The 23,810-nt window shown below is 42.4% G+C and overlaps 2 protein-coding genes across 2 annotated transcripts in view; both read right to left on the reverse strand.

Moving 5' to 3' along the window:
• Positions 1–527: 527 nt before the first annotated feature.
• LOC140715769 (scavenger receptor cysteine-rich domain-containing protein DMBT1-like) lies at positions 528–23,774 on the reverse strand. The gene is made up of 5 exons (XM_073028141.1): positions 23,437–23,774; positions 22,271–22,585; positions 7,575–7,889; positions 5,805–6,119; positions 528–863 (listed from the first exon to the last, which is right to left on the reverse strand). Exons 1-5 carry the CDS (start codon positions 23,549–23,551, stop codon positions 856–858), a joined length of 1,068 nt encoding a protein of 355 aa, XP_072884242.1. The 5' UTR covers positions 23,552–23,774; the 3' UTR covers positions 528–855.
• The window catches only part of LOC140716083 (scavenger receptor cysteine-rich domain-containing protein DMBT1-like), a 49,347-nt gene continuing 49,175 nt past the window's right edge, over positions 23,639–23,810 (reverse strand). The window contains exon 16 of the transcript XR_012096236.1: positions 23,639–23,751. The gene's annotated coding sequence lies outside the window, so the exon portion shown is untranslated. The remainder of the gene's footprint in view (positions 23,752–23,810) is intronic.

The following is a 23,810-nucleotide window of genomic DNA, read 5'->3' on the forward strand; positions in this document are numbered from 1 at the left end:
CAAAAGAGACCCTCCATATTCCCCCATTCTCTCCACGAGGCAGCGAGACAGACTGCAGGAGGTGGTAAGCTTTAGAAACACACACACCCCCGCAGCCAGATAGACACATAGCGAGGCACACAAAACACACACACACACACACACACACACACACACACACACACACACACACACACACACACACACACACACACACACACACACACACGCACGCACGCACGCACGCACGCACACACACACACGCACGCACAATAGAAGGGAAAGATGGATACATTTCAAAGTACACAGAGTCAGGCAGCATCAATGGAGAAAAATGGACCATCGGCGTTTCAGGCCGAGACACTTAATCAGGACTGGAGCAGGGACCCCGGAGAGAGGTGATCAGCAGGTCAGAAGGGAACAGATAAGAGAAGTGACAGAATGGGAATAGATGACGAGAGAAGAAAGAAGGAGAGAAATTATAGTAATTTATAGAATCTGATGTTCAGGCTGTTAGGTTGGAGACTAGTTTTAACGATAATTTCCAGCCATATTTAAAATCCATTTTATTGTTCAATACAAACAAACAAGGACATTGAATTTAAGAAACTTACATTTACTATGGGCTTGAAGGATTTGTTGCAGACTGAGTAACATGCTCAATGAATCATGAGTAGATTTCAAAGTGCTGGCGGGAGACAAAGTGATCAGGAGACCGCGACATTGCAAAGTAAAGCACAGCAGATCTGGGATGTTGAATGCTCAATCGGGAAATTATATATAGTAAATGGCTTTTGTAATACAGAGCCTTCAGTTTTTTGAAACGTCACTGTCACAGTGGGAAAGCCTTATCCGTCGTTGGTAGGTGAAATAATGTCAATTCCCTATAAATTAGAGAACAAAACCAAACCCATTGTTACACAGTGTTCATCTCGACCACCGAAGAGTAATCAATTTGTTTGTTGTATCCCTTCAGCTATGAAAACAGCGTATAACAAACACGTAGGAAATGTATCTTGGGCATAATAACTAGCTAAATACCTCTGCATTCTAAAGAATTTTTATGGGTGATTACGGGATGAATCTGAAGTACAATATTGTCTCAGAAGACGTTTGGGCTCAACTAGAACTTAGAATACAGTACAATAGTTGAGTGATCTCTATTATGTTCTCCTAAAAGGGTTCTATTTGTGGACCCTGTAAGGTCTGTGTCAGGATGCTGTCTATTCACTGCAGTTCAGCACTTAACACAATCTTTCTTACAGCTCTGATCGAAAAGCTCCAGAACCACGGCCTCTATACCACCCTCTGCAACTGGATTCTCAACTTCCTAACCGGAAGACCACAATCTGTGGTGCTCGGAAGCATCTCCATCTTGCTGACAATCAACACTGGCTCACCTCAGGGTTGCGTGTTTTGTTCACTGTTCTACTCTCTCCACACTCATGACCACGTAGCCAGGAACAGCTCAAACGCTATCTGGAGGCCTGCTGACGATACCACCATTGTTAGCAGATGGTGACGAGAGGGCATAAAGGAGTGAGATATATCAACTAGTTGAGCGGTGTCGCAGCAACAATCTGGCACTCAAGCAAAAAACTGTTGTGGACTTCAGAAATCGTAAGGAGAGAGAACACATACTAGTCCTCATAGAGGGATCAGATGTGAAAACAGTGAGCAATCTTAAGTTCCTGGGTGTCAACATTTCGGAGTATATAACCTGGACCCAACATATCGATGCAGCTACAAAGAATGGAACAACAGCGGCTACATCGTGAAGAGCAAACTAACTGGCTGCAGCACCGTTTGGTATGCCACTGTACAGGATTGAAGTAAGCTGCAGGGAGTTCATGCGTGGTTCTCATTGCTACCATCGGGAAGGGGGTACAGAAGCCCGGAGGCACACACTCAAAAATTCAGGAACAGCTTCTTCCCCTTTGCATCCGATTTCTGAATGGACATTGAACTCAGGAGCACTACCTCACTTACTTTTTATTTCTATTTTTGCTCCTCTTATTTAATATATCTATTCAATATATAAAACATACTTCCTGTAATTTACATTTTAATTCCACGTCCCATTCCCATTCTGATATGTCTATCTATGGCCTCCTCTACTGTCAAAATGAATCCAAACTCACGTTGGAAGGAACAACACCTTATATACCGGCTGGGTAGCCTCCAACCTGATGGCATGAACATTGACTTCTCTAACCTGTTAATGCCACTCCTCCCCTCCTCCCCTTCTTACCCCATCCCTGACATATTTAGTTGTTTGCCTGTTCTCCATCTCCCTCTGGTGCTTCCCCCCCCCCTTTCTTTCTCCCGAGGCCTCCCGTCCCATGATCCTTTCCCTTCTCCAGCTCTGTATCACTTTCGCCAATCACCTTTCCAGCTCTTAGCTTCATCCCACCCCCTCCAGTCTTCTCCTATCATTTCGCATTTGCCCCTCCCCCCCACTACTTTCAAATCTCTTACTATCTTTCCTTTCAGTTAGTCCTGACGAAGGGTCTCGGCCCGAAACGGCAACGGTGCTTCTCCTTATAGATGCTGCCTGGCCTGCTGTGTTCCACCAGCATTTTGTGTGTGTTGTCCTGTAATTTACAGTCTTTTCTCTATTATTATGTATTGTATTATAGTGCTGCCACATAGTCAAGACATTACACGAGATACGCCGGTGATATTAAACCTGATTCTGATTTTGTACGTGCAGGCCCTTCCCAGTCTGCAGCTTCTTTCGGTCCTGTGCAATAGCCCCCCACTCCATACCAGACAATGATGCAGCCTGTCTGAATGCTCTCCATGGTGCATCTGTAGACGTTTTTGCGTGTTTTTACTGATATACCAAATTTTTCCAAACTCCTAATGAGGTATAGACGCTGCCTTGCCTTCTTTATAACTGCATCGATATTCTGGGACCAGGTTAGGTTCTCAGAGATCTTGACACCTATGAACTTGAAACTGCTCACTCTCTTCACTTCTGATCCCTCTATGAGGATTGGTATGTGCTCCTTCGTCTCACCCTTCCTGGTCCACAATCAGTTCTTTCGTCTTACTGACGTTGAATGCAAGGTTGTTGCTGTGACACTACTCCACTAGTTGGCATATCTCACCCTCTCGTCTCCATCTAAGACTCTACCAACAATGGTTGTATCATCAGCAAATTTATAGATGGTGTTTGAGCTATGCTTAGTCACACGTCATGGGTATATAGAGAGTAGAGCAGTGGGCTAAGCTCACACCCTTGAGATGCTTCAGTGCTGATCGTCAGTGAGGAGGAGATATTATCATCAATCCGGACAGATCGTGGACTTCTGGTTAGGAAGTCGAGGATCCCCTATCGCCTTAAAGTTATGCCTTTTATTATTTGGAATTTCTCAGATTGGCAAAAATGTCAGACCAGCTATACTATATATGCCTCGTATGCCTCGTTACGTTCTTCTATCCAGTCGCCTAACTTTCCAGACCTCCACAGGATGAGGCTCAGTCCATCCTGGGTAATCCCTTCCCAGCAATGAGTACACCTAGATAGAGCGTTGTCACAGGAGAGCACCATCCATCAACAGAGACCCCCTAGGACATGCTCTCTTTTCGCTGCTGCCATCAGGAAGAAGGCACATGAGCCTCAGGACTCACACAAACAGGTTAAAGAACAGTTATTACCCACAACCACGAGGCTGTTGAATTAAATGGTGTAACTTCACTCAACTTCACTTGCCCCATCATTGAAATGTTCCGACAACATATGAACTCACTTTCGAGGACTCTTCATCTCCTGTTCTCGAAAATTATTGTTTATTTATCATTACTATGATTTCCTTCCTTTTGCATATGCAGATTTTGTTGTTTTTACACAGTGATGGAATGCCAGAGTTGGTGCCGATTTTCATTGATTCTGATTTGGTTATTCTAAAAGAGGTAAATAGTAGCATTTCGGGACGAGACAATTTATCAGACCATTCATCGATTCACGAAGATTAGTCTCGTCCCAATATCTCTAGATTCCCGCTACAGTTCCTGCTGCAAATTAGATATTTTTTTCTCTATTCTGAGCTCTCCGCTGGTCAGAGACAACCATGGATGTTGAGCACTAACTGTCCAGATACGCAAGTCTGTACGGTGCAATATGGAAAGCAAGCTATCTCCCTCTTCATGCATCTGTAGAACCCGAAGGAACAACACATTTGATACAGTTTGGCATCAGCAGCGTTGCCGGAGTTGGTAGTCAGCATTGATCTGAACGCAAGACTGCTTAGAGACTCAGCTCCAGATTTTTCTCTTGGGATTTAATGCTGAAGCCTTCCTGGTGAGTAAGTATAGCTGCAAAGCAGCGGCTTGAGATCAGAGTTTTCCTCTCCTAGATGAGCTGCCACCTATGGCTATTGAGCCCCGTTTACCCAAGTGACTGGTTTTAAGGTGGTAATAACCAGTTGGATAAGGTGGTTAAGAAGACAGTTTCTTATTAGTCCAGGCATTGAGTTCAAAAGTCAAGCTGTTAAGTTGCAAATTTATAAAACTCTAGTTAGGCCACATCTGGGGTACTGCATACACTTCTGGTCACCCCACTACAGGAATAATGTTCAGGCTTTGGAGAGGTGCAGAAGAGGTTCGCCGAGATGACGTCTGGTTTAAGAAGGACTTATGCAATCATGAGAGGATGGATAGACTTGGATTGTTCTCTCTGGAGCGCCAGAGTGCTGTACTGTTCTATATGCTATGTTCTCCTGTCAGTAGAAACGGTTCCGCTGGGCTTAGTACCTAAGCCACATGCGAGGGCCAGGAGTTGGACTTGGTTGTCAGAGGCTATTTGAGGGGCGCACTATTGGGAGCATTTAATAGTGGAGGTTTGTCCCCACTGTCCCCATTGCCACCCCCAGTTATAACATAACCCCTCCATTACACATGCATTTATGTGCTTGTGCATGTGATAATAATCTCGGTTTGAATTCATTTGTCGGTGCTACAATAACTTTAAGAGTGCGAGTAAAGAATGCTTTTTAAAGATGTTTCCCATCATTTCCTGGATTATTTAAGCATTTTCTGTCATGGTCCTGATCAGTGATTCCCTGGTTCCATTAAATTTCCTTTGCTTGTGTCATGATCGGCACCGTTGACTCCTTGTTTTCCTTTATTCCTTGTTTCCCTGTGTTTCTCGGGCTCTTTAATTCTCAGCTGAATTTACCAGCAGTATTTAGTTTCCGGCTTACAACTACTCGGGGCTAGATCGTCACCGTATGTCACCGAAGTAAGTCAAGTCTTCTCCCCAAAGCGAGTGCCAGTAAGCCTCCTCTCCTTGCTGGAACCAGCCTGTTAAGTTACCTCGCCTGAGCGAGCCGTTAAGCTACCTTGCCGGAGTGGGTCCGTCAAGTTAACCCGCCAGAGTGAGATAAGAGCCATTGTCTGTAGTTCCTGGGCTGCGTCGAGAGCTTGCCGCTACTTGGAGCCATTTCGTGTCTAGATAAGGAACTGTCTATCATTGTGTGGTTTTGTCTCTTCGTGTTCTTGTCTTCGCTGAGTAGGTCCGGTCATTTTGCCGCTACTCTGAGTAGGGGAATTCTGTCTCTCTGTGTCCTCTGTCCAAGGGAGAATCCCGGCTCCCGTGTCCCGGCTTCCGAGTCCCGAGTCCTGGGTCCAGCCACACTTATTCCCGCTTCTGCTTAGCTCACTCCTTGATTTCCCTCTGAACAATCCTTATTTCCGGCCTTTCCTGGTAACTATTAATAAACTCTATTTTGTTAACACTACAAAATATGTTTGTGTTCTGCATTTGGGTCCATCCGTGCCCCGCACTTGTGACAATTAAAGTTGTAAAGTTATTAACTTACCTTCTGCACAGATCACTCCTGCATCTTCCCCATGGCCGCAGTTGTTAATGCCCCATCCTGGGAAGGTGCAGGCCCAGAGGAAAGGCTCGCTTCCACTGCACGCTATATCGTCCATCCAGATTTCTCCGCTCCCTTGCCCGAAGTGTCCGCCTGAAAGAACTGACGTAGGAGCGCCACAACCGAGATGACTACAAAGGACCTTGGCGTCTTCTTTTTCCCAGCCGTCGTCGCATACCGTCCCCCACTGCCCGTTGTAATTCAACTCCACTCTTCCTGAGCAACGACTGCTACCACCTACCAGTCTTACGTCCAACACTGAAAGGAAAATGAAAGTAAAAATCGAACCTTAGACACGGGTTCATGCCTTTTTTTGGAGAGGTGGAGAATATCTTACTATTCCCGCCTATTTACAGCCTTCTGCTATGGTATCTAGCGAAGGCAATGGTATTTTACACAGTCTATGAACACAGGAGATTTTACAGATGCTAGAAATTCAGAGCAATACTCAAAAAATGCTGAAGTAACACAGTAAGTTAAACAGCATCTATGGAAATGAATAAGCAGTCAGTGTTTTGGGACTCGAAAGGATGGGGTAAAATAGTAGACTGAGTTGGAGGAGAGGAGGAGGAGGACCCGCTAGATAGAAATAGGTAATGGTAGGTGGGTGGGAGAGGGGTGAAGTAAGAAGCTGGGAGGTGAAAGGTGGAAAAGACAAAGGGCTGAGGAAGAGGTATCCGATAGGAGAAGAGTGTGGACCTTGGAAGGAAGGGAAGAGAAAGAGCAGGAAAGGTAGGTGTGGAGAAGAGGTAAGAGGCCAGAGTAGGGAACTAAAGCGTAGGAAAGGGGAAGTGGTGGTGGTGGTGGTGGGGGGGGGGGATTATCGGGTGTTAGAGAAATCGATGCTCATGCCATCATATTGGAGGCTACCTAGACAAAATATGAGGTGTTGCTCCTGCAACCTGAGAATGGCCTCATCGTGGCTACAGTCTAGTCGCCATAGTACACATCGGATATAAATAAGCTGGAAAGGGAGCTATAAAGTGCTGTAAAGTTGCACAGGAATGTCGCCTGGACTGGATGGCTAAAGAGAAACTGGGTAGGTTGGAATTACTTTCTCTGGAGCAAAAGATGCTGACAGGAAGCCAGATACAGGTTTGTAAACTTATGAGCACAAATACAGCAAATATTCACCTTTTTTGCCCCTCGGTTAATGAGTTGGGGTCTGTGGCATAAAAAAAGTTTAGAAAACCGTTATTTAGAGTGAGAAGAAGAAAGATTTTAGGGCAACTGTTTTTGTTTTTTCTCACCCAGAGGTGGTGATGGGGTGGGGTTTATGGAACATGCTGACAGAGGAGACACATCGTTAAAAGGATAGACAAGGTCTGAAGGGTTAAGGGCCAAATTCAGACAAATGGAATTAGCTTGGATGTGTATCTTGGTCAGCATGGACGAGTTGAGCTGAAGGACATACTTCTGTGCTGTGTAATTCTATTATAAGCAATTACATGATCCAGCCATATATATATAACATTTATATGTAATTATAATTTGCACACACATAAAAGCGCATATATAGTATGTGCCTATGCATTTATATATGCACATATACAGTATATCTGCCACTCTCTCTGTATGCACACACACACACACACACACACACACACACACACACACACACACACACACACACACACACACACACACACACACACACACACACACACACACACACACACACACACACCATCAGCTGCAAAATTATATACTTGCCTTCTGCACACATCACCCCTGCGTCTTCCCCATGACCGCAGTTGTTAGTACCCCATCCGGCGAAGGGGCAGGACCAGAGAGAAGACTCGTTTCCACGGCACGAGACATCGTCCATCCAGATGTTTCCGCTCCCTTGTCCATAGTGCACTCCTTGAAAAGCCACTGCACGAGAACCGCATCCCAACTGATTGCAAACAACCTTAGCGTCTTCAGGGTCCCAGCCGTCGTCACAAACCGTCCCCCATTCTCCATTATAGCTCACCTCCACTCTTCCTGAGCAGCGATCGCTACCACCCACGAGCCTTACATCTAGTACTGAAATGAAATCGAAATAATAATTTGTATATAATGCACAAACTGATTAAAAATATATATAGAATATAGAACAGTACCACACAGGAGCGGGCCTTCGGTTCAGAATGTTGTGCAGAACTAATAAAATAGTAACCATATTCCCAATTAAACCAGTCCCTTCTGCCTACAGTATGCAGATATCCTTGTGTTTCCTATGCATTTATGAGTCCGTCTAACACTCTCTTCTTGAAAGCCCCTGTTGTATTTTCCTCCAGCACAACCCCTGGGAGACCATTCTAGGCACCCACCATTTTTTTTAGAAAAAAATCTTGCCCGCATATCTTCTTTAAACCTATCTCTTCACCATAAGTACTTGCCCTCGGGCAATAATGCACATTTCAACTCTGTGATAAAGCAACCGGCCCTTTGCTGCATCTGTGCTTCTAAGTTTATAAACTTTCATTAGATCTTTCCTTAGCCTGTGCCTCTCTGGAGAAACAATCCAACCTCTCCTGATTCGCATAATCTATAAGACCATAACATAGAAGCAGAATTAGACCATTCAGCCATCCCGTCTTTTCCATCATTCCATCAAGGCTGATCCCGGATTCCCTTATATTCACCTTCTCGCCATATCCTTTGATGCACTGACTGATCAGTAAACGATCAACTTCCACCTTAAATATACGCACAGATTTAGCCTCCACCGCAGTCTGTGGCATAGCATTCCACAGACTTACTAATATGGCTAAAAAATCCTGGTTCCCTCTGTTCTAAAGGGCTGCCCCTCAGTTTTGAGGCTATGCCCATAGTTCTGGATGCCCACCAGAGGAAATATCCTCTCCACATCCACCCTACCTAGTCCTTTCAACATTCGGTAGGTTTCAATGAGATCCCCACGCATTCTAAATTTCAGTGAATACAGGACCAAAGCTGCCAAAAGCTCTTCATTTGTTAACCCTTAATTTCCTGGAATCATCCTCATGAACCTCTTCTGGACTCTTTCCAATGACAACACATCCTTTCTGAGATACTGTTGACAATACTCTAAGTGCGGTCTGACTAGTGTCTTATAAACGCTCAGCATTATCGCCTTGATTTTATCTATTCCCCTTGAAATAATTGTCAAAGTTGCATTTGCCTTCTTTACCACAGACTCAACCTGTGAATTAACCTTCTGGGAGTCTTGTACGAGGACCCCAGGTCCATCTGCACTTCTGATGTTTGAATCTTCTCCCCATTTAGATAATACAGGCACTATTGCACCTTTTACCAAAATGCATTTTCATATGTTTCCTAACATTATATTCCATCTGCCATTTTTGCCCATTCTTCCAATTTGTCTAAGTCCTGCTGCAATCGCACTACCTACCCCTACACCTATCTTCATATCATCCGCAAACTTTGCCAGAGAGCCGTCAATTCTATTATCTAAATCACTGACAAACAATGTGAAAATCAGCAGTCCTAATACTGACCCCTGAGGACTACCAATAGTCACCGGCAGACAACCAGAAAAGGCCCCTTTTATTCCCACTCGCTGCCTGTCAGCCATTCCGCTATCCATACCAATATCTTTTCTGCAACGCAATATAGGCAGCCTCATGTGTGGTAGCTGATCAAACGTCTTCTGAAAATCCACGTAAATGACATCCGCTGCCTCTCCTTTGTCCACTCTGCTTGTTACTTCCTCGAAGAATTCTAATAGATTGGTCAGGCAAGGTTTCCCTTTACAGAAGCCATGCTGACTTTGACTTATTTATCATTAGCCGAGTACCTTGAAACTTCATCCTTAATAATAAACTCTAACACTTTCCCAACCACCGAGTTTAGGCTAACTGGCCTATAATTTCCTTTCTTTTGCCTTGCTCCCTTCTTAAAGAGTGGAGTGACATTTGCAATCTTCCAGTCCTCCCGGTTCATGCCAGAATCAAATGATTCCTGAAAGATGATAACCAATGTATCCATTACCTCTCCAGCAACTTCTCTCAGGACTCTGGGATGTAGTTCATCTAGATCAGGTGACTTATCCACCTTCAGACTTTTGAGTTTGCCTAGCACCTTTCCTTTGTAATAGCAATAACTCCTGCTTCCTCACACTCATGGACTTCTGGCACACTGTTAGTGTCTTCCATAGTGAAGACAGATGAAAAGTACCTATTAGGTTCATCAGCCATTTCTTTGTCTGCCATTACTACCTCACCAGCATCATTTTTCAAAGGTCCAATATCAACTCTCACCTCCATTTTACTCTTAATATAGCTGAAAATATTTTTTTCTGTCTTCTTTTATATTATTGGCTGATCTGCCCTCGTATTTAACCTTTTCCCTTCTTACAGCTTTTTTAGTTTCTTTTTGTGGGATTTCCGCGCAATTTTGGAGAATACTTCGCCCTTGATTTTGTTTTATTTGTCGCAGTGATAACTCAGTGAGTAATGCAATGACATCTTGACAGGAACACTGAACCCTTTCTGTCTTGCGTTAAATATCAAATCTCCGCAGTTGATAACAACAATGGATAACATTTTTTTCGAAAATTTTGCTTCCTTGGAATCTTGTTTTGTTTATAACAGACCGCTGGAAGCTGAACACAAATATGGTTTCAGGCTACTTGTATCATGTAGGAATATGGAGAAACAAGGAATTAACTTTTATTGTGTATAATGCGTTTATTGCATCTCGGTGTTGATGCTTTGAAACAGTTCAACTAAGCTAAAAATGCTTTGTTGATGATTTTCCTTCGTACTCGGTGTCTGAGGCTTCTCAATTAAATGTCCAACAATAATAAGCCAGCATTGATGAATTCCAATTGCCTCAATACCGTATCTCCATGACCACAATGTCCTGGTGAAATCTATCACAATGCTCGACACAGGCAAAGCCAAGATTTGCAAGGAAAAAGTCTAAATGAGAATGCAGAAAATGAATCTTTAGTGACATGTTGCAGTTCATGGCTTTGTATGTTGGAAGCATGTTGTCAACCAGCTGCATGTAGTTTTCAATAATACCTTTGAATGTTTTCTATGCGATTTTCTCCGGCCCCACAACACATTCCTCGAATTGTCTGTTATTGATGGCCTGTTTGAGTTGTGGATCAACAAAATTGACTTCTTTGTTCTTGGCATCACTTATTTTGGGAAGTATTTGCCTCAAATTTCGACATACATCGGGGAAATTTATAGCCCTTCCAAACCCTGTCCTGCCATGCAGCATCCACCCTGTCTAAGCATGCCCAGGCATGCCTGGACAAGATACAACACTTTTCAGCTTACATCATGTGCAACATTTTAACTGACCTGAATTATGAATTGAAATAACAAATACAGGCGATTTTTTAAAAAATCTGCGTGATGGGGAAATGTCATAGCAATTTTCATGATCAGCTCCCATAGTCCACAAGATACACCCAAATGTATTCAGGAAATAAAAGCCTTCTTGTCCAATATAATTGCTCAGTCAGGGAATAGATGTCACATCCACACTCGATTTTTCTCAACAAATAATAGTGACATCAATCTTTCATCTCTGCGATAGAAATGAAAGGGGTGAATGGGATGTCTCGGAAAGAGGCTTGCCGTGTCCACTCCGAGGCAAGTTGTTCACCTTTGGTCCCTACCGGTCCTCAGCTCTCACCTATGGCTCCAAGTAGATGTTTGCATGGAATAGCAATCACACCCCAGTGTACCACTTCTTCAGGTGGGCTAAACCAGGTGAGGGTCACTGGCTGTCCTTATATACCAGTGAAATAGAGACAAGTCTATCCTAGCATGCAAAGTCAGCTCCTGCGGATAAGATCTACACTTAGATCCAACTGGTTCTGCAATGCTCCGTGAAGAGCAAAGAATATGATACGGTACAGAAGAAGTCATGGTTATCCTTTGCAACCAAGTAAGTTCCCATTTGTGATGACTACTTCTACCACTGAACCTGGACTTCTGAGTTCGAGAGTGTGGACCTGCCCCCGCTCAAAGGCTTTTCCACTTTAAGATACTTCCCTGTACAAACTTAATTGCCAGATACGGCGGTCAACCAATGTAGAAACAATGCAGGTGACCCCTTCAAGTTCCTCGGTTCACACTGATATTTAACTCTGTGTCAATGATGCCGAATTGTACTGTAGAACAGCACATTAATATATAGAAGTTCATTAGTTCAAAGTTCATTTATTTATTATGGAAGTATGCATACCATATATAACGTAGAGATTAATCTTTTGCAGGCAACCACAAAACGAAGAAACACAGTAGATTTCACGACAAACTCCAGGCAAGGAGCATCGACAAACATTGAATGTGTGAAAAAATAATAAATCATGCAAGCAGTTAAAACGTAAACAAATAACACATGGAACATAAACCGGACAGGAAGCTCGTCCAGGAGCCTACCGGCTCGATCTCTGCACTCAGTCGCACCCCTGAATCTTTTAATTTGGATCGGAACTTAAATTGGCTAAAGATCGGTTCGTTTCTCTCAGGCCCAAGCTCTAACGCTTAAATATAGCCGAGGTCCACTCCAGCAATGGCGTGCCATGGCTGTATCTGCATTCTTGAGAGTCCAATTCGCCGATTCCTTCGGGATACCACAAAAACTCAAGATTGTTCAGATAGTTCAAAAGCACAGGCTACAGATTATAGTATTCATAGTCTAGAAGAAGTATATTTAGTAGAATAAATAATAGTTCTGTGAGCCGCTCGCAAAATGTCACCATGCATCGCCAGCGTCATCTTGAATGGTCTACTGAATACTTAAAACTTTATTTGCTCAGAGTTATTTACTGAACTGCGGACCCATCGACCATGGTGCCCAAAAGAAACACATCTACTACGAAACTGAAAGCTATTTGAGTCACCGGGTCATGCAGCTGGGAAGATGGCTGTCCACCCAACTTGTTTCTGCTGATGAATCACATAACTGATTTGGTCTCATTTTATTGAATTTGGAACAAACCCCTCTGAAGGGCAAAGCCAAATTTCAAACTCAATTTATTATCAAGTTATGTATATGCCAGCACGCACTACCTTGAGATTCATTTCGTTGCAGGCATTCACAGTGAAAGAAAAAATACAATCAATGAAAAACTACACACGAATTCTAACAAACAAGTGTGCAAAAGAAGACAAACTGTGCAAATAAATAATAATGATAATAATAATATGCACTCCACGCGAGCATATGCAATTCTGATAAGAAGTACATATCACTAAACTTAAGCGAGCATACACCCCAGAAAATGGAAGCAATTATCATGACTGAAGAGAAAATTAATCATTGGAAGAGCATGACCCTCCATGGAAGACATCCCCACTATCTGAGCAGACTAGATATTGACCACCAAGTGTCAAACACTTAATTCTGAGTTTGAGACCTCTTCCCAGAAACAGAAGAGTTCCTTGTGGCAATACAGGATCAGGTAGTTAACACACAAAAAAAATCAAAAATCCTTAATAAACGGCCAACAAATTCAAGATGATAAATGTAGAAAATGCCAAGAAAAATCAGAAAAGGTCCAACTCATTACAGGATTCTGCAGCAGTTTACAACTTACTACAAATATAAATCCAATTTTAAAGTCAGAAGCCCACAAATTATCTTATGACCGATCTGTTATTATAGATAGGACAATGCATAACAACTGTCCGAATATAATAATACAGGACACACAAGCAAGAACAAATTACTGAACAGATGCAGCCATTCCAAACATACATAACTTACAGAAATCTAAAAGTGAAAAATAACAGAAATATGCTAAATTAAAAGAGGAAATTGAAAGTCTTTGGAACACGAACAAGGTATACATAGTCCTGATAGTAATATCTACAACTGATGTCATCCCAAAGGCACTGCATAATAGCATTAAATAATTAGGGCTACACAGTAATATGTAAATCTTGAGAAAACCACAATACGGAATACCCCTAGAATAGGCCGTAAGTTCCTAGCAATTGATAAATGAACATGCTTGGTTATGCCCATACCTCAGGTTTTACCAGATTAAGCTGAAAAAAACACAATGATAAGAAGTAAATAAACAGATTAATAAATAGATAAATAGATAGATAATTAATTAATTAGTACTGAGAGTCAGTGAAAATTAGTCCATAGGTTGTGGAATCAGATCAGTGTTGAGGGGATTTATCCATACTGGTTAAGGAACCTGATCGATGAATGATAATAATTATTTCTGAACCTAATGGTGTGAGACCTAAGTCTCCTGTACCTCCTTCCCGATGGTATCTATGAGAAGAAAGCATAGCCTATTTGGTGGAGTCTTTGATGATAGATGCTGCTTTCATGCGTGAGCGCTCCTTGTAAGTGTACTCAATGGTAGGGGAAGGCATTTCCTGTGATAGATTAGACGGTGTCCACCACATTTAGTTAACTGCTCTTGGGTATCAGTGTTTTCATACTAAGCCATAATGTCAGAATGCTAGAATGCTCTCTATGTGCATATATATATATGAGTTTGTCAAAGATTTAGATGGCATGCTGAATCTGCGCAAACCTCTAAGAAAGTAGTGCCTATTTGGAATGGCGCTTACATGCTGTTAATCTAATATATTAATGTCAAGGAATTTAACCCTATTGACCCGGTATTCACAGATGTAATCTATATACTACTAAAACTCTCATGCTTTGTCTGCCTGTCTGTTTGTGACTTCCAATTAGCGCAAACGGTGCATTACAGCGGCACTTTTTTTTGCTAAATCGACTTAAAATGCGCTATCTTACAGAATGGAGGCAAAATTCAGGGTTATAGATTCGTCTAAAATTGCTCATTCATAAAAAATCAACAGGCTGCCTTTCACCCAAGAGCCGATACGCCATCATGGATAGGGACGCGACACCACGACGCATGTGCATAGCTAGCCACAGCAGTGACACCAACCCAGCAAAAGGACAGGGCAGCTCTATTTCGAGCTGTCACATATCATTATCAGCATGTGCAGGATTGGGACAGATCTAACTGCCACCCATCAATAAGAGATCACTAAATCTTATTGTATTGACGCACTTCTCTTTCAGTATTTATATTAGTTTCTGCATAAAGGAATAGAGTACAAGAAGTAAAAAAATATCAAATACACTGTAATAAAATACAGTTACAATCACAAAACCTTGTATTCATAAAAATAAATTAAATCGTAATATTGAAATATTTAAAAAATTGGTATACAGAAAAAAGTCTAGACCCACTACCAAAGTCAGAGCTGTTAGGAAAAGCAAGAAAGGGGGGGGGGAACCCTTATCATATAATAAGATATATTATTAGCCACCATCTGTACTTTTACAACAAATCAAAGGTTTTGAAAATAACTCAAAAATGGTCCCCACAATGTATAAAAGTCTTGACTACATTCAAAAACTGAAGATCGGATCTTCTCTAAATTTAAACACGACATAACATCCCGTAACCCGTAATGACGTACTTCGAGGCACCCATAAAACCCTTTGCTGCAGTCAAAGGACAACGGTGACTGTATCATGTCCATTTCGGACAGCCCACATCATCAAGAATAATCAGCTTCCTTTGGTATTACTGCTGCATATCTTCTATCTAGCATTAGGGTAAAAAAATATGGTCAGCCTAATTATACCGCGTGGAAAGAGAAGGGGGACGCCAAACATCGTCGGGAAGCGGCAAGGAGAGGGAGAGAAGAAGAATCGGATGAGACCAGGGCCGAACGACTCCAGGATCAAAGAGTCAGGGCAAAAAAGATGAGTGAAGAAGGGACAGAGGAGGAGAGGCATGCACGTCTCCAGAATGACAACAACAGGCACAGAAGGAGGAGAGAGGAAGAGACAAAGGAGCTGAGAAATGCACGTCTCCAGGATCAGAGACAAGGAACAAACAGCAGAAGAGATGAAGAGACAGCACATGAAAGGACTGCATGTCTCCAGAATAACAAGAGGCACAAGGGTGACAGATCAACCAGAAATGTTGCCATCGGAAGTGTCCTTCCTTAAACTAGGAGGAGCAATATTTGCCTTGCTATGCGTCTTTCTTCGTTAATAAACTGGTTTTTATTCTTCAATTTCCATAGCAAAGCAACACCAATAGCATTCAAGAAAATTTAATGTTCATTCTAGTCACATCAAACTGCACGACCTTTCTCTCAAAGGGTGCCACAACGGGTCACGCCGTTGTCTAGTGAAAAACTAATTTTCAACAGCATTAACGGCATATACAATCGTATTATCAATCTTCCTACACATGTCTTCCGACATTCAAAATACCTTATGTGAGAATGCTGCTCTTGAACTGCAGTTCAGCATTCAACACCATAATTCCATCCAAGCTCGACAAGAAGCTCAGAGACCTCAGCCTTGTCTCTGCCTTGTGCAGCCGAATCCTGGACTTCCTGTCAGATCGCCAGCTACTGGTAATAATCTGCTCCCTCACCTCCCTCACATCCACCCCTCCAACTCTCAACACAGGAGCCCCTCAGGGCTGTACAGTCCCCTCCTTTATTCCCTGAATACCCATGACTGTGTCGCCACCCACAGCTCTAATCTGCTAATTAAATTTGCCGACGACACTACATTGATGGGCCTAACCTCAAACAATAACGAGGTGGCCTACAAGGAAGAGGTCATCTCTGTGAAACAGTGACGTCAAGAGAACAACCACTCCCTGTATGTCGCAAAAACAAAGGGAGCTGGTTGAAGATTACAGGAGGAATGAAGACGGGCTAACCCCTATTGACACCAGTGGATCTGGGGTTGTGAAGGTAAACAGCGTAATGTTCCTCGGTATCCACATCACTGAGGACCTCACGTGGTCTGTACACACCAGCTGTGAGGTGAAAATTTTACACCTCAGATGGTTGAGGAAGTTAAGTATGGGTTCCAGATCTTAAGAACTTTCTACAGGGGCTGAACTGAGAGCATACTGACTAGTTGCATCACTGCCTGGTATGGGAACTGTACCTCCCTTAATCGCAGGATTCTGCAGAGTGGTGCGGACAGCCCAGCGCATCTGTAGTTGTGAACTTCCCATGATTCAGGACATTTACAAAGACTGGTGTTATAAACTGGCCCGGAGGATTATTGGGTACCCGAATCAATCAAACCACAGTCTATTCCAGCTTCTACCATCCGCGAAATGGTACCACAGCATAAAAGCCAGAACCAACAGGCTCCGGGACAGCTTCTTCCACCAGGCCATCAGACTGATTAACTCATGCTGATTTGAGTGTATTTCTACGTTAGATTGATGGGTCTATTTATTATAAATAATTATAAATTGCTAGGTGATTGCACATTGCACATTTAGACGGATACATCATGTAAAGATTTTTATTCCAGGTCATTATTTAACCAATAAGCTGCAATTGGTCTGATCCCGGATGAGCCACCAATTTTTATGTTACGAACCAGCAACAATAGATGTAGAATGGAGTCGGGGAATTAAAAAAATTTAAAAACAAATTTTAAACCTTCCTGGAGTGATCCATTTTTTTTTTACTTTGGAAAAATAAAGGCATTAATTTTTTTTGGATTTATTTAAAGAAGGCAGATTGATGCATTTTGAACAACTAGTCGATAAATATTCTCTCTCATATTCACACCTTTTACAATATCTTCAAGTTAGACATTTTTTACAAAAATATTTAAGTAATTTTCCTTGCATATTGGAGGCTGACTTGTTAGATACTATTATGAATAGGAACCCTTCAATAAAAGGTTCTATTGGAAGAATTTATAATTTATTATTACAATGGGATAAGCGTCCTTCACTTAAGATTAAACAGGATTGGGAGAAGGAACTCAATTTGACATTTACATAGGAGGATTGGATGCGGATTCTGAAGCTGGTTAACTCTTCTTCGATCTGTACTAGTCATTCACAGATTCAATTTTAAATTGTACATCGTTACCATTTGACGAAGGAGAGACTTTCTAAAATATTTCCCAATGTTGACAAGTATTGTGATAGATGTAAAACTGAGATAGCTACACTGACGCGTATGTTCTAGTCAAGTTCCATATTAAGAGTTTTTCGACAATTTCTAAAGCACTCAGAATCAACTTACAACCTAATAAATTGACTGTGCTTTGTAGAATAAGTCCTCAAAATATCCATGGTATTTCTGTGTCTGACCAACATGTTATCGCGTTTGTTACATTGATAGCTAGGAGGGCCATTTTGTTGAAATGGAAGGATATATCAGCTCCTACTTTGTCACGATGGTTCTCTCAAGTGATGCTATGTCTTAGTTTGGAGAAAATTAGAAGTCGAACCTTTCAACCTTTATTTGATTTTGAGAAGAGATGGGGCTCATTTGCTCGGTATTATCATTTCAGTTAACTGATAGATTTCCTCCACGATCTAAGTGTAATTTTTTTCTTGATATATTTTTCTTTCTTGTTGGCGGTTTGATGTTTGTTTTTAAAAGCTTTTGTATGACGCAGGGCTCTGAGGTTGTACCCCCAATGGGTCTTTTTTTTCTCTCTCACACATTTCTTGCTTCGTAGGGTTCTTTTTTATTGACAAAAATTTTCAGTCTTTAAGATAAATTTTTTTGAGGCATTGTAAGTTGTTACTTCTATGTACCTGTGTTATTTTTGAATAATAATATTAAAAAGATTTGAAAAGAAAGATTTTTATTCCTCATGTATGTGAAGGATATAAGAAATAACTCAGTTCAATAACAGGGAGAAGTATCTCCAGCATCACAAGTCACTTAAGTCACCCTAGGGCCTGATAGCAAATACCTAGGACTTTTTTCGGAGGCTAATGATGAAATTGAGGAGGCCGGTGCAGAGATGTTTTCTTCATCGTTAGCAACCGGTGAATTCCCGATGATGGGATGAAGGCTTATACTGTTCCCGTGTTTATAAACAGCAGCAAGGACACGCCAAGAAACAACAGGGAGGTTGGCCTGAGAGCAGTAGTGGTAGGTTACTGGAAGCAATTCTGAGGGAGAAGATCTACCATCGTATTGGATCAACAGAGTCTGATGAACGGTCTCGGCCCCAACTGTCGAATGTTGCTTGGCCACCTGATTGCCTTCAGCATTGTGCGTTTATTGCTTTTGATTTTCAGCATCTGCAGATTTTCTCGTGTTTATGTAGTGAGCGTGGTGTGGTGCGTTGGAAATCATGCTTAGCAAACCTCTAGAATAGAGCCGTAAGACAAACTTGGGCTGTTTTTTTTTTTCAGAGCGCTGGTGACTAAAGTGAGATCTGATGAAAGTTTTTAAGATTATGAGAGGCACAGATGGTGTAGACAGACAATATCTTTTTCTAAAGGTTAAAATGTCTACTAACAGAGGGCATGCACTTCAGCTGATAGGTGGTCATTTCAAAGGAGATGTGAGGGGTATGCTTTTAATACAGAGAGGGCTGATTGCCTGAAATGTTCTGCTTGGGGTCGGAGTACAGGCAGAAATATTAGAGACTTTTAAGAGATGTTTCGATAAGCACATGAATGTGAGGAAAATGGAAGATTATCAGCATTGTGAAGGCAGATAAGATGAGTTTAGTCGGCCATTTCATTACTTAATTGATTACTTCGACAGCATGTGGGCTGAAGTGTGTATTCCTGCGCGATACTGTTCTACATCTATAAGCAAAAAGTAGATGAGGGCAGGGCAATAGCTGTTGTCTATTTAGACTTTAGAAAGCCCTTCAATGATGTTCCCCGTGGCTGGTTGGACAAGAAGTTTATTTCCCAAAGAAGCAGTTCAGAAGATTCAAAATTGGCTCGGAGTTATGAAACAAAATTTGGTTGTTCAGATAATAATCAGAATGGGGACAAATGACTAATTGTGTGCATTGGGACACTTGGATTTCATTATCAACAGTACTGTGCAGAACTCTTGGGCACATATATGTACTTAACGTGCAAAAGACTTGCACAGTACTGTATTTGTGAACGTGAAATGGAGAGTGAGCTTGTAAATTTAGCGGAAGTAAAGGGTGTTGGGAATGGTGAAGGTGGAGCTCCATGGAAGGGGTGTGGAACAGGCGGCACAAAGGGCTTGCCATGGTAGAGGGGCGCGTTTTCAGGATGTAAACACACCCAGGCCTGAAACAGCATGCAAGGTAATTTGATTTCAAACAATTGGTTTATTTATCGTTATGGAATGTCTCTCTGGTGCTTCCTGCTCCGTCCTTTCTCTCTTCTCCTTTACCCAACATGATTCCTCTTTCCTGTCCACCTTCCCATTCTCAGTCCACAATAGAGGCCCATATCAGAATCCGGCATAGCATCATTCACATAAGTCATGAAATTTGTTTTTTTTTTCGTGGCATCAGTACAGTGCACTACGTAAAATTCCTACAGTACTGTGCAAAATTTTTAGGCACGACAGCTATACAAATGATTTGGAAAAGACTTATTAATCTTGCGAAATTCATGAAATTGGGAGAGGTTGCTCATACTGAGCAGGCTTACCGGCGATTACAATGATATCTTGACGAGTTCGGGAAGTCGTCCGTGCATTAGCAAATGAATTTCAGTACTGCTAGGCGTGAGATGATGCATTTTGGGGGGAAAAAACAGCTTAAAGAGTTATACTATAAATGACAGGACATTCAGGAATGCAATGGAACAGAGCGATTTAGGCATACAAGTTCATAGTTCATTGAGAGCGACGTCGCGTGTAGTCAGGGTGGTGGCTTTGGCCTTCATCAGTCAAGGGACGGAATATGTGAATTGGCAAATTATATTGGAGTTTCAATGGTGAGGCCACACTTAGAACACTGTATATAGCTTTGCTCACCCTCCTATTATGGGAAAAATGTTGGAAATGGCGAGGAGAGAATTTACGCGCGGTTGAGAGGACTAGAGGGCCTGATTTATAAGTAGAAGTTGGAGAGGCTAAAGTTTAAAGAGAATAGTACGAAAAATCAAACCAAAAAATTCAGCAGCAGCAGTCTTGTGGGTGAAAAAGCCTTCATAACGTGAGGAGAATGGCGTTGATGAGACCGTGTATGGAATATCCTGTGCTGTGTTGGTCATCATATTATTGGAGAATATATTATTAAACTAGAAACGGCCCAGAAAAGATTTATCAGCTTATTGACTGGCCTTTGGGGCCTGAATCATATCAGGAGAGGTTCTGTGGACTTGGACTTTATTCCCTAGAACGCAGGAGACCGAAGGACGACTTGATAGAGGTAATTAACATGATACAGGGCCGAGGGAATGGGGTGCTGTAAACAAGCGGGAAGCATGTTAGCATAGTGGTTGGCACAATGGACCCATCATATCAATATTATGGCAAAGAAAGCACAACAGCGCCTTCACTTCCTCAGCAGTCTGTGGAGGTTCAGCATGTCATCGAAAACCTTGGCAAACGTCTATAGATGTGTGATAGAAAATGTGCTGACTGGCTGCATTACGGCCTGGTATGGGAACACCAATCCCTCCGAGCGGAAATAAAAGGCAGTGGATTCAGCTCAAAACATCACGGGTAAAACCTTCCCAAATATTGAGCGCATCTACATCATACGTTGCCGTAGAAAAACAGCATCCGTCATCAAAGATTCTCACCACCAAGGCAATGCTCTTTCTCTACTGCCATCAAGTAGAAGGTACAGGTGCCTCGGCACTCGTACCACCAGATACAAGAACTGTTACTACCCTTCAACCATCAGGCTCTTGAACAAAAATGGATATCTATATTCATTTAAGAACTCTGTTATATTGTTCTTTCATGCTTATTATTTATTGCTATTTATTTATATCTGCATTTGCACAGTTTGCTTACAGTTTATAGTTCCTGACGTTTATAGTTATTGTTCTATAGATTTGCTAAGTATGCCCGCAGAAAAAAAAATCTCAGGGTTGTATGTGGTGACATGTATGTTCTCTGATAATACATTTTACTTTCAGCTTTGAACGTTCAACTTTGAATGTTCTGCATTACAAGCAACACGGGTTCAATTCCCGCCACTACCTATAAAGAGTTTCCTCCCGTAGTCGAAAGACGTACCAGTTGGTAGGTTAATTGGTAATTGTAAATTGCCTCGTGATTAGGTTAAGATTAAATCAGGAGATTGTTGGACTTGTTGAAGGGCCGGAAGGGCCTATTCCACGCTGCATCGCAATAATAAAAAATACATAAAATTGTTTAAAATCAGATGCAAGGGATTTAAAAGAGACATCAGGGTCTGCTTCACGTGCGTATTTAGAATGAGCTGCCAGGAATAATGGTGGAGGCGGGTCCGTTAACAACATTTAAAAGCCATCAAGATAACTATGTGGATTGGAAAGATTTCGAGGGCCTTGCACCGTGAGCATGGACCATTTGGACCGAAAGTCCTGTTTTCATTCTGTATTACTCAGTAACTCTAGAAGTGTAAATAATACGATAAACCCCATTCAATGTCAATTGCAAATGGCGCACGTGAACTGAAATCCCCATTGAATTCTAAGATGATGCACTTGCCTTCCGTACAGGTCACTGCTACGTCTTCCCAGTGTTTGCAGTTGTGAATCCCCCATCCGGAAAACGAGCATTCCCACAGGGAAGATTCATTTCCAGTGCATGCCAGGTCGTCCATCCATATTACACCATTCCCTCGCCCGAAGTGTGCTCCTGGCAGTACTGAGATTGGCGAACCGCAACCAAGCTGATTGCAAACAACCTTAGCGACCTCCATGTCCCAACCATCGTGGCATACTGTCCCCCATTCTCCATTATAGTTCACCTCCACTCGCCCTGAACAATGATTTCCGCCTTCTACTAGCCTGACACGCAGCTCTGGAATGCAACGGAAAGAATAAATTTCGTCATTTTGAGAATAGCATGTCTTTCTGTTATATTCCTCAATTCTCCCCGTGGCGGTTCTATTTATCTATCTATATCTATATCTATATCTATACATATATCTATCTATCTTTTATATACAACTTTAATTACATGTGTGAGAGAAAAAACCCTAAAACCCTGATTCTGATTTGGAACTCCTGTGGACTGAGAATGGGAAAATTGCACGGAGAGGGGAATCATGGTCGGGAAAAAGAGAAAGAGAAGGCAGGGGCAGCAGCAGAGTGACATTCTACAATCATCAATAAGCTAATTGTTGGGAATCAAATGACTTTGCTTCGTGTCTCCGGGCTGAGTGTACCTGCAGCGGCACTACCATCCCCCCCCCCCCCCCATCCTTCCCCGCTCTTGGTACTCATACTCTTCCACTTGCCCCATATAATACATACAATTGTAAAGCGTCTGTACGTCATCTCCGTGGAATGAGTGGGCTTTCTCCAGGCAGTCCGGTTTCCAACGACCTAAGTCCAAGGGTTCGTCCAGTAATTTGCCATTGTGAATTGTCCTGCGATTAGTCTAGGGTTAATTCGAAGGGCTTGGGTGATGGGGTTCAAACGGCCGAAGTACCTGTTTCGCGTTGTATCACAGTAATGCGTGTATGTTGTATTTATGTTTCTTGTGAATGTTTTGCGATGATGTGTTATGCCTGTGATGCTGTTGTAAGCTTCTTATTGCAGCTATGTATGCAAGTACCTCTGCATATTTTAATAAACTCCACTCTGACTTTAATTTTGCTACTAACGCATACTTCACGGAGCATTTCAAGTTGTAAAAAATATACTTGCCGTCTTCGCACTTCACTCCTGCATCTCTTTCGTGACCGCAGTTGGTGATCCCCCATCCTTTGAAGGCGCACTCCCAAAGGGAAGATTCGTTCCCTCTGCACACAACATCGTCCATCCAGGTTTCCCCGCTCCCTTCCCCGAAGTAGGCTCCACGAAAGGCCGACGCGGCAGAACCACAACCCAGCCGGTGACAAACGACCTGGGCGTCTCCCAAGTCCCAAGCTTTGTCGCAAACTGTCCCCCATTGTCCATTGTAGTTCAGCTCCACTCTCCCCGAACAATTATTGCTGCCGCCTACGAGCCTTAGATCAAGTTCTGGTATGAAGCAGAAAGTATAAATTACTTTTTAACGACCGTCAGACCTAATGGGCTTG

Source organism: Hemitrygon akajei, chromosome 24 (genome assembly GCF_048418815.1).
Source record: "Hemitrygon akajei chromosome 24, sHemAka1.3, whole genome shotgun sequence".
Classification (NCBI taxonomy): domain Eukaryota; kingdom Metazoa; phylum Chordata; class Chondrichthyes; order Myliobatiformes; family Dasyatidae; genus Hemitrygon; species Hemitrygon akajei.

Excerpts from the sequence above, each read along its gene's own strand:
- LOC140715769 (XM_073028141.1), bottom strand. The coding sequence starts at position 23,551 with ATGGACGATGTTGTGTGCAGAGGGAACGAATCTTCCCTTTGGGAGTGC. Across the intron at positions 7,890-22,270 it reads AGCAGTGACCTGTACGGAAG|TACTAGATGTAAGGCTCGTG; the intron begins GCAAGTGCATCA and ends ATTTCATTTCAG. Across the intron at positions 6,120-7,574 it reads AGGGGTGATGTGTGCAGAAG|TGTTGGACGTAAGACTGGTA; the intron begins GCAAGTATATAA and ends TTTTCCTTTCAG.